Below are 15,124 nucleotides of genomic sequence, written 5' to 3'. Positions count from 1 at the left end.
AACATAACCAGCGGAGTTCATATTCATGGCCGTGGCCGGTGTATTTAACTAGCTTGAGGGCACACTGTTTTTTACAATGTGCATGTTTGGTGATATAACCCTTTATATGATTTCACACTTTTGAACACCAGGCCAAAATAGTTTTGGTCTGGTTAATATAATCTGTAATTGTATAGTGAATAAATTGGCAATATTATGTTTTGTGTAATTCTGAAGTTTGCCATGCCTAATGGCTCATTTAATTATTATTTTGGATAGATCTTGAGATCGCCTGCTGTTTTGTTTTGATATGATTAATTCAAATTGTAATTCATTGGACTAGATCGAAAGTAGTTTTTCAATTGTTCGACTCAACTTGTGATATGCTAATGCCTGTCCCAAGTCGAGATATCTGGTCTTGTGTGGTATTTATTGTCGCTATCTCGCTGCTTTGAACAAAAATGTGTGTTACTAATGCAAATTGACCACATGCGGCATGTCGCTTAATTTTATCTTAACGATGCGCCTCTATTTTTTCACTTTGCATGTCTCTGCTCACTGACACACTACCACACGGATAGGACGGTCATAATGCCAAGGTGAGTTAACGCGAGCTTGCATTGCTCCATGAAATTACACAGTTTACGTTAGTGTTGTCAAATTTGATGGATACCTTGAGACAGTTTGATTATTATTTTTGTAGTGGGTCGCCTGTTACATGTGTCTTTTCTGGTGTGATTTGAGCCACTCTCACATAGGAATTCCTTGCATGACTATATTTATGACCTGTGGAACTTCTTTTGGTTTAAGATAAGTGTGTTAAGGTTTATATGGCATAAATGTCTCCAGTGCAATAAAGACAAATTGCATAATCCATGAATTCGTAAGGAATAGATCGGTGCTCTCAATTGCTTCTCTTGGAAGCGCATAGATACATGCGTTTGTTGCAGAAATGCACCAATATAACATTTTCTGACTATTGGCCATGATGAGTGCGCTTCAAATTTCTGTCATTGGTATTCAAGTGACTCGTCATTTACTTACTTTTGAATAATATATTGATATTGAAATAAACTTGAATAGGAATATATTTTTAAATTGCATATTGAAGTATTGAAGTTCTGTACCTCCAAGAAGCTCTTGAAGTGTTTTTCGCCACTTCTGGCATGCTTATTTTATTAACGATCACATTCATTGTGTCAGTTGTGTGCCTGATATATCGTGCTGTTCACTTGAATGGCCTGACGTAGTTCCGAATGAGAGTCCTCCATTGTTGCATATGCATCTGAAATATTTTGTCATACCCCGGGAGATCTCTATTGGAATATTTGTAACCAAAACAAGGTTTTTGTCGCCCAGAAAATAAAGTCAACAAACATCCTGTAGGGTTCATTGCAATCTATTCACAGAGGAATAAGGTTTTCAGTCCAATTGAATAACATTTAATATTGAATGCGAATTCAGTTGTGGAATCCCCAAACTACGGTATGCGATCAGTTTCTCTTAATTCGGGAAGATCTTGAAGACAGCCTATCTCTTAACCCTCTTGATTCAATTGTCTGGCATGTGTCCTCGTAATCTTTCACGAAAAAGGCCTACTGGTGCGAATTTCGTTTCGTGGATCGGTGTTGAGATTTTTCACCGATTTTGCTCTGTGATATCGCAGAGCTTAATTCAACCTTGTCAATCCCCGTGCGTTTAAAGAAGGATTGCGATTCGAATTGTCGATTTACTTTGTTTGTCCTGCCGAAATTTTCACAGCGTCCAGTATGCAATTATAATGCAATGCTATTTTTGTATGAAATGCGTTCTCAATTTCACCCTAACTGCAGTTGTCAGTCGGATATGTTTTTTCATGCTGTATCCCACGGTACTGCCGAGTGCATGCGATTTTTGCTCTAAACTCTTTAAAATCTCAAATCCGTATTAATGCTGCCGAAAGGAAATCGCTGCACATTTAAATGACATCAAGGTAGGTCGCATGGCCAAAACTGTCAGTGTGCTGTGATGCGACGGTTCGCGCATTACTTTTGTAACGATGGTCCGTTTCCGTTTCACAGAAATACGGCTCTCAAGAGGATCTGTCTTCTGTGAAGAAAGTGAAGGAACTGTCGGTAATTGACGGGCGTCGGGCACAGAACTGTACGATCTTGTTGTCTAAATTGAAGCTAACCGACGATGAAATTAAAGCCGCTGTTTTGTCTTGCGATCAGGTAAAACCAGTTAACAAAGATATAAAATTGAAGCCCAGCTAATATTGCTGATATGACATATTTTTGCCGATGAAGCCAATAATTTTCGCTGATATCAAAATGTGACATATTATGAGTTCGAACTTTGGATTAATGACTGTAAATTGCAAAGACTTGTCCCACAATGACTTGTTTATTTACATTAAAAATCCAATCCAATATGAAAATGGTGATTCCAGTCGGACGCACATCGACGCGTATAACATAAATGTTGCCAGCAAGAAATTATTTCACAATAAATTCATTTATTTACAATCAAACTCCGTCTGTAGTACTCACAATCTGACACGCATAGCGTAAAAGTTTCTTGGCAAAACTTATCCCACTGTAACCTCATTTATTTACAATCAAACTCCGGCTGAGTAGGAAATTAGTACTTCCAGGCCATCAGTTGTATAAGGTATATGTTTTCAGCATTTTCACCAAGAAGAGAATACTACAGTTTTTAAGAATCAATCCGACAGAATTGAAGACCCTTTTGCTTTAAACATTTTGTAGGGGTGATGACTAGGGCAAGTTTTTGTTGCAGTCAAATCCGTTGGAAGCTGCACTTATTTTTCACAAACGTTGCAGTGAAAAGTTTCATTTAATTTTCACACAGGTTGCATTTAAGGACAATTTCATTGATATTATTAGGATATGAGATACTCGAATCGTTTCGTATCCGAAGCACCGTAGCAAAACTCAATGTTGGCGATTTCGACAATATCGATAGCCTGAAAAAAATTGACCCAGTGAAAATATAATTTCTGCGTTCTAGCCTGAATGTACGTCAAATCAGAAAAGACCTCAAATTTAAACGACAGTGAAATAATCATATAGTGCCAAATATTTCCAGTAAAAAGTTTGTTGCGTGAAAAATCAAAAAGACTTGCAAAAAGTTGCATGAAAAATCAAAAAGAGTTGGCAAAAAGTTGCAAGAAAAAATGAAGAAAAGTTGCGATATAAGATTCCTCCAAACCGCTTGAATTACCATACTATATAACTTCTGAGTATTTAGGAAGCTGCCAGAAGTTGTAAAAAGAAGTTGCAAAACTTGCCCTAGTGATGACATTATGGGTCAGGATAAGCCGTAGCAAAAACCATTTTCCCGATCTGTGCTGTAATACTTTACGGTACTGCTACGAAATACTGAATGCGTTATTTTGTTAAATCTGTATTTTGTGGTCAAATTTGGTGCGTAAGATTATGATGACGATGATCATGATGATATCCTATCGTTGTTATGAAATTTTTCTGCCTCAAAAGTATTCCGAGTATACCGTGCTCACGTGAGCGCGTCCTTATCCTAGGCCGGAGACCTGCCGAAGGACATGTTGGAGCAATTGATCAAGTTCATCCCGACGAAAGAAGAAATCGACATGCTCGAGGAACATCAACACGATCTGGACCGAATGGCCAGGGCCGATAAATTCCTTTTCGAAATGAACAGGTGAATGGCGACCTGCTTTCACGCTGGCGTGGGGTTGTTCTGTAAACGTTTTTTGTTCCGCCTTTAGAATACACAATTACGAGCAGAGATTGTCGGCATTGTTTTATAAGAAAAAGTATCACGAGAGAATGACGGAGACGAAACCTAAAATCGAAGGTTTGTAGTTTTTCTGGCATGATTTCTGTCGAACGACCGCAGTATAGATGGAAGCCAAAAGTCGATATCTGCCTGTATTCCAGCAGTGGCGACATCGTACAAACTATTGGGTTTGTCAAATGTGCGACTACAATTAGGACTAATCCGCAACTAACTAACTAAAATACAACTAACTAGGTTCAATTGCAAAACAACTCATTAATTTTCATTTTATCGGAATCGGAACTGCTGAAATGGCACCGGTTTCCACTAGAGGTTGACCGACTATCACCCTGGCCGATATTTTGAACTTTCCCGATTCCAAGGCCGATATTTTATGTATTAAAAAAATTCCAAAATATTGGAAATTGAATGTTTCGTGTTCTCAACCTCAAGAAATCGACGGCTGAAAGGGCGATACGTGACAGATTTACCCTTGCAGGACGAGTTTAACTGGGTGAACATGCTTCCTGCGTTACAATCTACCTCTACTGGACTGATGTGCAATTCTGTATCACGTTCATCTGTTGGGGTTATCCAAAATTTCAAAGAATGTGTACACGGGGCCTCGCAATAATTCTTTCCAATTTCAGTTTTCTCGTTTGTTGTTCAGCTTTTTGTTGCATGTACAAGGGCCATCTTGCCTAATATGTATAATATTTTTGGCGAAATGATTCTCTGCTCCTTCCATATTAATACCGGCCTATGATATCGGTTATCGACCTTGTGAGTGTGTCGATAATCGGCCTGCAAAAATCAATATCTAGTTTCCACCCTCAACCTTCAACACCCCCTCTCCCGGCTATGTCACTGTTAGTAGTTATGACTCTGAGCTAGCAATGGCTGCAAGAACATCGCAAAACAACACATCCCGATGCACGCTACTCAAAAAACTAGTCAGTCGACCGTCAATGAGCTAGATTTGGTATTTTGAAGATATTCAATGCCAGTTCTCTCGACAGCCGTGTTGGAAGCCTCGAAGGAGATTCACGACAGTAAAAAGCTGCGCAAACTCCTCGAAATCGTTCTGGCGTTCGGTAACTTCATGAACCGCGGCCAACGGGGAAACGCGTACGGCTTCAAGTTGACGAGCCTCAACAAAATCGCCGACACAAAATCCAGCTCCGACAGGTTTGCGCCGGTTGTGAAAATGCCGTGCTGCGTGCGTTTTATCATTTCGCCCCGTTCTTTCAACAGGAGCTACACGCTGATGCACTTTCTGTTGGAGATGCTGACGAGGCATTGTCCGGAAGTAGCTAATCTGGCCAAAGATCTGATTCATATCGACAAGGCGGCGAGAGTCAAGTACGTGTGGAGTTGTTTTTTGTTTCGTGGCCAGAATTGTGACTGTTTTAACTGGAATAGAAGTAGAAGTAGCGATTTTGAAGACTTATAATATATGATATTGAAAACTACTTATAATGGAAAAGACAGGTGTGAAAAGCACTCGGGTTAGTGCTTCATGACTAGAGCCCGACCGATTATCGGCTCGCCGATAATATCGAGTCGATATCACACTTGGAAAGAAATATCGGTATCGGCCACTGGAGGTAAAAAAATATCGGCCATTTTCGTGACATTTTGAAGTCTTCACTGAATGCCAGTAAATTATAAATATAAATGGCCATGCTGCAATGCACACAGGCCAGTAGCCCTATGTCAAAAATATACTTTCACCGTTATGCCCCAGTGACTTCAGTGGGAATCCCCTGCCGTGATCGAACACCAGAGACAGAGAGCAGACATTGAGTGAATGGAAAGTTGTATGCAGAAGATTTCAATCGATTCATTTGAGAAATGAAAACTTCATTCAAGCTGGACTGACCGTCGTGATGACAGAGAAAATGGTCGCGTGTACACATTTACCTGTAGATAGTGCTGTTGGTGTCTGTGTAGGAAGCTCACAAGCCAAGGCTCGGTACCAAGTCACCAACAAAGCGAAAAATACCAGTAATGTATGGAGTCATCTGACTGAGGGGCCTCCATGATAACGAATATGCGGGCATATAGTGCAAGAAAACCAAGCAAAAAGGGAGTAGAGCCAATAATTCATACGAATATTTTTTATTCCGTAATGACATGGGCCAATTCTGACAGTGTGTAAAAGATTGATCAGCTGATTGTTGAAATGCTGGTCATAGTCAAGGGGATGGGTGGAACGGACGTGAACAATTTGAGTTGTTTTGCACATTCTCTTCAGCTGTTAATGATGTTCTGAAGGCTCCAGGTGCACTGCCAGAAGAATATCAATATTTGGTGGAACCAATGAAGAAAAGATCCCCTGCAGTCGTGGAACAAAAATAAACAAAGATTCCCAGTTCTTGCTGTGCTACCAACTACGGTACCAAGTGAAAGACTGTTCACTGTGTTTAGTACTGTATAGCCATCATCATTTATGAATACCACACAAGTTCACTCCATGGAGAAAACGCAGAGAAATTATGCATCATGAACTGTAATGTGCAACTGCTAGACTAGTGCTACTGATATATTTTTATTGTCCCCCATATCATTCATTTCATGTTAAGTATAGCAATGGCTGCAAACATGTTCAATTAAATACTCTTGAGGTGTTAAATATGCGCCTTGAGCTAGATTCCATATCTTTTGAATATCGGCTGAATATATCGGGGTTATCGGTGAAGGTACTGGATATCGGTTTTATCGGTATCGGCTCAAAAATCCAATATCGGTCGGGCTCTATTCATGACATGTATTTGGTCGAGGGGGTCACATACTTCAGCAAGCTGTGGTAGGTAGGTTACCTTCGAAACTGTGGGGTGCATTTTCGTGACCACTGCAAAATAGTTATTGCTACTACACATAGGTGGAGTTATCGAAAATATATTCAGTTAGTGTGATATGGTGGCGATTGCACGTGATTCTCATCACACGTAAAAATCATGGAAACACACTAAAACTTCTCTGCACGTCACAAAATCCAAACCCATAATGTGAAAAGTAAGTTTTTTTCACCTAGACAGCTGTTGAGTAGGAATGGGAGTAGTGTACAAGCATTGCAAGTGCTCCAAAAAAGTAGGACTTGCATATTGCTTGCGACTGCTGATTTGAAAGCTTGCCCTTGGGGCGCATTTTGGTATGTCGTGCAGAAATCGTTAATGTTACAATAAATTAAATTATTAAAAATTGATTAATAAGGAATGGGCCACATTGCTGTTGCAAATACTTTAGGGTACTACCTAACGCTCCATCCCAAAATCAGAGGCACTGACACATAATTCATTACTGAAACTTATTGTCTGAGTCCCATCGAAAACGCTCGCAATATGCCAACCGACGTATGTACTTTCAGCTTTGGCGACGTCGAAAAAGAGATAGGCGTGCTCAGGACTGGCTTGAGGGCGCTCAAAAAAGAATTAGAGGTCCAACAGAAGCGGGCCGCGGCCGGCCAGACTGACCACCAGGACAAGTTTGTCCCGGTCATGACGGATTTCGTGACGGTGGCCGATCTCGGCTTCATGGAGGTGGAAGAAATGTTGAAGGAAGCCCAAGACAAGGTACTTTAGATTTTCAACGTTGGGGTATTGGAGTGGCCGGCACGGGGACACTTCTATTTGGAATTAGTTTTATGGCAGGGATGCCATACCGTCCTTATTTATAAGATTTGTCCGTATTTTGAAAGGCAATGACTTTCAATCAGATTTCAATCAGGCACTGATTGGGATGGGCAAAAGTTGATGACCTTTTCATTCTTTTCTTATTTAGTTATCAGTTTCCCAGAGTTTTTGACTGTGCTGATCTTTTGATCGATGTCGATGGCAACCCTGGTTATAGAACTGATCGGATAATGATCAACCCTGCCTTTCCGTTATCATTATTATTTGTAGCGCTTGTCGCGTTGCCATTATCTATTCCTCGTGACATCCTTTCTGATTTTAGTTCAGCAAAGCCATTGCCTTGTTTGGCGAGGATTCCAAAAGTCAACCAGACGAATTTTTCGGACTGTTTCTGGAGTTTCTGGAGACGTTTAAAAACGCAAAGAAAGAGAACGAGGTCTCAAAGAAGAAAAAGGAAGAGGATGAGAAGAGAAAGAGATTAGAGCAAGAGGTGAGAAGCGCGACTGAAATAACTTTTAGCCGCCGACCCTTGTCTATTGAAAATGCGCATCCACGCCGTTCTGCTTGATCAGTGATATTGGCTATAAGACCACAGGTGGTCAGTCTCGAAGTACTGGTTAGGTTTTAAGACTACTTTTTCAGAAGGTCACGCCTCTTTGTGGCGTCATCAGTCGTTTTGCGATTTTGTTTCGATTTCAAAAGTAGCCGCTGCTGATGAACCGCTAAATGTTACAGACCCCCTCGACCTAAGCTCCATTTTTAAACAGTACGTGGACATATAAGCATGCGACACAGTATAATGGGACATTTGATGCTTTGGCAAGCTACACTTAGCATGTGGGTTAAAGTTACAGACCTAGTTGGGGTTGAGATACGGGTTCATGGGTTGCTCAGAGTGGGGTTAGGATTAGTTTTGAGGTTCGAAGTGACATGCGCAAATGTCGTGCAACCTTTTGAAAGTACTTACTCGGATACTTCACAGACCTTCGTTATCTGCTTTTGCTTAAAGTCGTGTTGACACGTCTCGAAAATATCCGCTTGTAATTGAGTTTAAATACTTGTACTTATACTTGAGCAAAGCTGCGTCTGAGAAATACTGCTGTCGAATTGCGATCTTTAAAATGGTACCGTCCGGTCAATTATTGCTTGGCGAATGTAATCAATCTCCTCAATGTGTTGCAGAGAGAAAACGAACGCGCAAAGCGAAAGGCCGCCTCGCGCAAGAAAGCCGGCGCCGGCGAGCAGGGAGAGTTCGACGACCTAGTGTCGGCGCTCAAATCGGGCGAGGTCTTCGATAAGGACAACAAGTTCGGGAAACGCAACCGTGGACGACGCCAGAACAACAACTCCGCCGCGCACGACGGCCGCGAACGCGTCGGACCCGCGCTGATTGGCAGATAGAACGAGAAACGCGTCGGTGCGATGGTTCGCGAGCGACAACGCTCGCGCTGGCGAGCGTACGACGCGTACGTCTGTGTACGTATATACGTGCGCGATGCGCGTCAGGGTCGAGGTTAGACGGGGAAAACTGTTACCGAGAGCTTGTATTCCTTGCTAGTATGCGGGACGCGGTATTACTTTATGTATTAGACGAATTTACCAACTTAAATGGTGTGCCGGCTACATCTCACGGCGTCTACGACTTTATTTATATTCGTATAGTCGCCAATCGTAACGGAACGCTCACTGAATCTCTGCCCTGCGCTTAGGCTGATTAGCGCGCGGACGCAATCATAGTTGTCGTAACGTAGAGGTTACTTTGAGCGTTTGAGCTCGTGCGCCTTCTTTTTAACGCGCGCCATTGATGGTTGAAAGACGTGCCTCGAAAAATATTGTTTATTTCGTTAAATATGTCTCGACTCGATATTTTATGAAAACTTGGCATGTGAGCACTTGTGTGTATGTGTACCGGCGACTGTTTTATATGTGTTTTTTTCACGTTGCGTTACTGTTTGGTCACGGGTTCTGTAAGCTATTCTTACCTGTCGTTCTCGGGCGTTGCTTCGTTTTTGACGTGCTTTTGAACTATAAGCGTCTTGTCGTTGTGTGTTTCCGTCGCTCGTCAATTCGATGGTAATGTCACTAGCTTTTCGTTTTTTGGACTACACTCACATGGTCTGTCTGTGCGCGCGTTTTCTTTAGTTGCGCATTGTGCGTTTACTCGATGCAAGTTAGTGAGGCTTTGTCGCTGTTCTGTTACGCGATTATTAACGATTTCTTGACGACTTTCGATTTTCCTTGTATGTAATAAAACATTTGGTCCCTAGAAGACGTGTTTGCGTGTACTGTACTGGTTTTCATCTTCAAGTGTCGTCGTGTCAAATACTTTTTACGTCTTCACCCCCAAGCTCCACTTGAAATAGATTTGACGTGCCTATATCTCTGGTTGAAATTATTTTGCCATGTTCGGCATTAAGTCTGTATCAGCCAGGTTGCATATAAAAGGCAGCAACCAATAAAGTCGCTGAGTTGAGCCGGTATCAGAAAGACTGTCGAGTGTACTGCTGATAAAAACGCCTCCCCACGACTCACTTAATAGTTATAATACACATCACTCGTTGATGTTTTGTGCAAGCCTGTTCCGTTGTAAATGTATATTTAAACACAAGTTAATCAAAAACAGTTTGCGGCACACTCCCTATTTGGTGAGTCGTTGGTCGTGTTATCATTTTTGACCTAAAAAACACTAAATATGGAAATTTTGACATTTTTTGACGACATAAAAATCAAATTTGACGATTTTTTCCCTCGTGTACTTAAATTAGGCATTGTGCGCATGCTGTTTGAATTGTGCATTTCTGACTGGAACTATCTATCCTTAGGAAGTAGCTTGTAAAAGAATAGAGTAAAACGTTCGACAGCAGCAGTGCTTTAGCGGCAGCATTGAGGTTCAGTGTATACTGCTGAAGGCTAGTAACACACCTAGTTCATCATACCGACAATATTGTCTACATCAGTGGTTTTCAAGTGCCAGTCCGCCAGACATAATAAAATTTTATGCCGTATTTGGAAAATGCAAGATGTTGAAGTCTTGTCAATTGATAAAAGTAATAAAAACATCAAATTTCAAACTGATTTTGACCTTCGCATTAGGCCCAGTTCCAGCTTATTTTATTCATTCGATGGTTTATGATCCACAATGAGTAGAGAATGGACGATCTACGACAGTAAGGGCTAACTATTAAGTAGGCTACATATCATTACCGTGTTTTCAAAATGAAAAAACGACCAAGAATTATTTCGTAAATCATCATAAAATAGAGTCTTTTCGGGCAGAATTTAATTATATTGAATTATATTTCCTTGCCTCACGCGATTTACCGGGACCTAATGAGGAAGCTAGAAATTGCCAAGATTATGTATCAGTTCCATTGCGGTCAATGTCCCTCAAATTTAAACGACTACTCCACTTCGGAGTCAAAAGCGCACAAGTAGGGGAGATGTGGTACCGATGGATCACTGGGACCGAAAATACTTTGAAAATTCTCTATGATAATTCCATGATTACACTCCGTGAACTTGTCTACAGTTGCATGCTGGCAAAATCTTTCCTCACATACAAAAAAATTCGACGTGCGCGAGCTATGGGGTCTCTCACAGATGTTTTTTGTTTTGGGGGGTGTAAAGTAAATTTAGATCGACACATACATTTTTCTTTGTAACCTTCAACGCGAACAAACCAGCAATCATTTTTATTGTGAAGTGTAGGGCTTGTATCAGGCTGTATATTGGCACCTACTATTTTTTCAGTACTTTCCTTGAGTGGATTTTTTTCCGATTCATGTATAAAATTCGTAGGGTGGGGACCGATGATACAATAGCCAAATCAAGCAAAATAATCAAGCATACTAATCATGAAACAAATGAAACATGCCTACGTACAGAAGATCTTTATGTAATAATTGCATATGATGTTTTATCGCTATAACGAGGTATTTCTAAGTCACACTGTCGATTTTCGGGCAATATGTATGTACACTAAAATTAATAAATCCGAGCCTAAATCGAAACGTGATTTTATGACATCTGAGTTAATATTTATTCTATGTTTTGACGGTTGCGATCAAACATTCTTCTTTGGCTTGCTGTAGCTTAGATTATAATACTGAGCAAGAAAAGTTGCCACATCTGAGTTTTTTAGGGTATATGTGTCATAGGTCCCCGGGTCGTGTGCCATTGGACCCACCTGGTGGGGACCGATGACACGTTCGAGCAACAAATTTTGAACGTCCATAAATATTTTTTGAAAAGACGGATATTCATGTATATGTGCGCGATAGGTATAGCTTGTACCAAAGTGCTGAGCCAGCAAAAGATCTGCTGTTTTCGGCTGAACATTTTGGGGCCAGCGATCATTTTCCAATTTTTGATCCATCGGTACCACATCTCCCCTACAGAACACGCACGTCAGCGAAGAACAACTACCATATGATCACTGATCAGGACGGAATACAAGAAAACGCATTGCTCTGTCAAGTATGCAGGACCCTAATTGCGGAACAGCATCTCGCCGGCCATCCGACACGTCGGACATGTCCGCATTCAAGTCGAAATACAAGCAATTTCTTGTAAATGAATACTAGCAAGCCTTCAGGATTACCGGACCACGACCTAACATCGACCTCGCCCTTCGCCAAATGCCAGTAGTGTAGTAGATCGCTCAACCGGTGGCAGGGGTTCTTATGGGCGGGGTGGTGAGGTGCCTGAAAACCGGGGGTGGTGAGGTGACCCTTATCTCTTATGGCGGTGGTGGTGAGGTGCCATTGTGTCTTATGGCGGGGGTGGTGAGGTGACCCTTATCTCTTATGGGCGGGGTGGTGAGGTGCCTGAAAACCGGGGGTGGTGAGGTGACCCTTATCTCTTATGGCGGGGGTGGTGAGGTGCCATGTGTTCTTATGGATGCGGTGATGATGACACCCTTTCGGGTATAGGCCGCGGTCGTGATTCGCCGTGAAAACTCGTGGTCGTGACTCGCCTTTTTTGCTATAGGCGGTGGCGGCGATTCGCCTGTCGTGTATTCTTACGGGATCTGTGGTGATTCGCCATGTGTTCTTATGGGTGCGCTCGCATGTCGCACTTTCGGGTATAGGCATCTCTCACACATCGCCGTGAAAACTCGTGTTGGCATATCGCGCTTTTAGACCCCCCTTCCGCTCGCACATCGCCATTGGTTCTTATGGGTGCGCTCGCATGTCGCACTTTCGGGTATAGTCATCTCTCGCACATCGTACTTTCGCATGTCGTACTTTCGCGTATAGGCTGTGTTGGTGATTCGCTATGTGTTCTTATGGTTGCGTCGGCATATCGTACTTTCGGGTGTAGGCATCTCTCGCACATCGTACTTTCGCATGCCGTACTTTCGCGTATAGATTGTGTTGGTGATTCGCCATGTGTTCTTATGGATGCGGTCGTGATTCGTACTTTCAGGCATCTCTCGCGCGGTGTTGAATATGTACGAGTCACCAACAATAACCGCACAAACGGAAACGTGGCTTGTTGTGAGGATTAAGCAGTGCATACGTCCGTTTTGGAAATTCGGAGCGCGCACTATCGTATCGATTATTCCACTAATCCAGTAAGTACTATTACATACAGGAGTATTCAGTATTCAGCAACGACACGAAAAGCGACCAACAAATAACCGCACTCGTAAATTAACACCTAAAAAAGTGTAAAATAGATTGCAAATCCCGCGATCGCTAACAAGATAATGTCTCGGGTATAACCATTTAGTGACTTGGTGTTAAAGACATACCGATCGCTCACAAGGTAATATTTCGGTAATTAGTTTGTCACAGAGCCGTCGCAGACGGTGATTCGAAAACCAACAATTTGACACTTTCTGGTGGTCGCTATATGTTTTGACACTTCGAACAGCGGCTGACTTTAGTTGCACGATAAGAATCATGTGAATATACAAGTAATGTATCAATTTGTCAACTTGAAATGAAACTTACTACACAAACCAAGTTGATTCGTATTTGAATGTGTTAATTCGGTACAATTCTAATTATTTTGAGAAATCTTTTGATTCGACCGTAACCTGAATATTACTGACGCCGACTTTCAGCCGCATCGAATTATTCGCACATTCCGCGCCGCTGTTTTCACACTTATAGAATCAATACCAACTATAACTCTACAAGAATCAAGAATCACAAGTATGTGCATTACACAGTTATTGTATTTATTAACTTGAAATCAAACTCTTAACAAAAACACGCAACTAATCATTTGCCAGCTCTAACATTATGAAAATCCTCGAGTCTTTATTTTTAGGAATGTTATAGTACGGTGTCGGAATCCATTCGTGGGATGTACTAAAGATAAATCCAGATAATCCAAAATGAAATATTTGGACTTTGACATAGTGTGAATTGAAATAGGATTGACAAACATGACTACCAACTTTGATCCAGCCACATTTCAAGATCATACTTCGAACCAAGTAATGTAACATTACAACTCTATTCACGATCCTGCTTTCCGTTTGTCAAAGAGATATTTTAACATCTTACCATACTCAAAAGAATTATTCACAACATTAACAATTGTTAAAAATCGAGTTTTCACTTACTTGATTATATCACTGCAACTCATAAATTTGAATTAATTCATCCTGGTTGTATTCGTATGCTCGGTCTTTTTTATTCAATTGTAAAGGTCGTTACTATTCTGAAGACAAAGTAAGCTATTTACTAATCGACACATAAATGACTTGACATAAACATATTATATTTTGAGTACACGAGATTTGAATGTCTGAACAATAACTGAGAAATAATTTATCGCAATAAAATCCGTATATTACAGCGTAAAAGATGTTTGAATGTCAGCAACTCTGTACGGTCATAGTTACTACCACTAATTTACCCGACCAACTCGTCATGATCATTCCTGAAATCAACACAAATATGACCACTGACTTGAGTTAACCACAAAACAGCATCAAGTTTTAAATCCACTTGTAGCTTACGGATTATTTGAATGCTGGTTATGTTTTGTTGTAATTGAGTTAACGGAAATAGTATTACGTCTCGACATCTTACCATCTTACCATATTCAAAGAATCAACCACGAAAACATTGTCAAGTAAATCCGTTACCCCGACCAACTCAAACAGTATCAGTATGAAAAACAGCCAAACATACACGAATCCATACAATCACTAAAACCTAAAATCCATAACAAGCTTGGTTGTATTCAGATCCGTACACATCTTTTTTTATCCAGCTTGAAAAGTCGTAACTATTCTGTAAGATAGAGGAATTACTACTCGGTATATTTTGTAAGACCAAAAGTAATTACTTCTCAGTGTCGGCGACTTGAGATTAACATATTACATTTGAGTATACGAGATTTGAATGTCTGACCAACGTAGTTGAGAATTCATTTCTTACAATCGAACGCAGGCGTTATATTGAAAATTTTCGCAATGTAAACATATGAATTGACACATTGATTTTGACATATGAGATTTTGTAATAGTCGATCATGACTTGATTATTAAATTATTCGCGTTAATTAGACCCGGCGTTGTGGTAAAGGTTATTATGACAGCAACAAACTTTTCAGTACCAATGTTATTAACATATTGAGTTGTAAAACTATGCGTGTCTGAAATGTTCTTGAATGGAAAATTATTCCACCTTGGTACATATCACCCTGCGTATCGCGGATATCAGAAAATATTTTACAAATGTAATTGTCTCCACTAACCAAGACTAAAGATGAAACAACAATTTCCT

At 40.9% G+C, this 15,124-nt stretch overlaps 1 protein-coding gene across 10 annotated transcripts in view; it reads left to right on the top strand.

Moving 5' to 3' along the window:
• Positions 1-9,645, top strand: part of LOC145451064 (disheveled-associated activator of morphogenesis 1-like) — a 48,621-nt gene extending 38,976 nt beyond the window's left edge. For 6 of the 10 annotated variants that reach the window (XM_080329549.1, XM_080329548.1, XM_080329550.1 and 3 more), the window contains 10 exons: positions 561-578; positions 1,922-1,951; positions 2,040-2,192; positions 3,524-3,663; positions 3,731-3,819; positions 4,761-4,929; positions 4,996-5,103; positions 7,112-7,316; positions 7,699-7,866; positions 8,559-9,645. In XM_080329549.1, coding sequence (XP_080185675.1) covers positions 561-578; positions 1,922-1,951; positions 2,040-2,192; positions 3,524-3,663; positions 3,731-3,819; positions 4,761-4,929; positions 4,996-5,103; positions 7,112-7,316; positions 7,699-7,866; positions 8,559-8,777 — 1,299 coding nt within the window. In that variant the 3' untranslated portion in view covers positions 8,778-9,645. The remainder of the gene's footprint in view (positions 1-560; positions 579-1,921; positions 1,952-2,039; positions 2,193-3,523; positions 3,664-3,730; positions 3,820-4,760; positions 4,930-4,995; positions 5,104-7,111; positions 7,317-7,698; positions 7,867-8,558) is intronic. The other 4 variants (XM_080329551.1, XM_080329556.1, XM_080329552.1 and 1 more) reach the window with 2 other exon arrangements.
• The last annotated feature ends 5,479 nt before the right edge of the window (positions 9,646-15,124 follow it).

Source organism: Botryllus schlosseri, chromosome 11, assembly GCF_051294905.1.
Source record: "Botryllus schlosseri isolate E-star chromosome 11, Bs_hap1, whole genome shotgun sequence".
NCBI classification, from domain to species: domain Eukaryota; kingdom Metazoa; phylum Chordata; class Ascidiacea; order Stolidobranchia; family Styelidae; genus Botryllus; species Botryllus schlosseri.
This window is presented reverse-complemented; position numbering and strand designations above follow the sequence as displayed.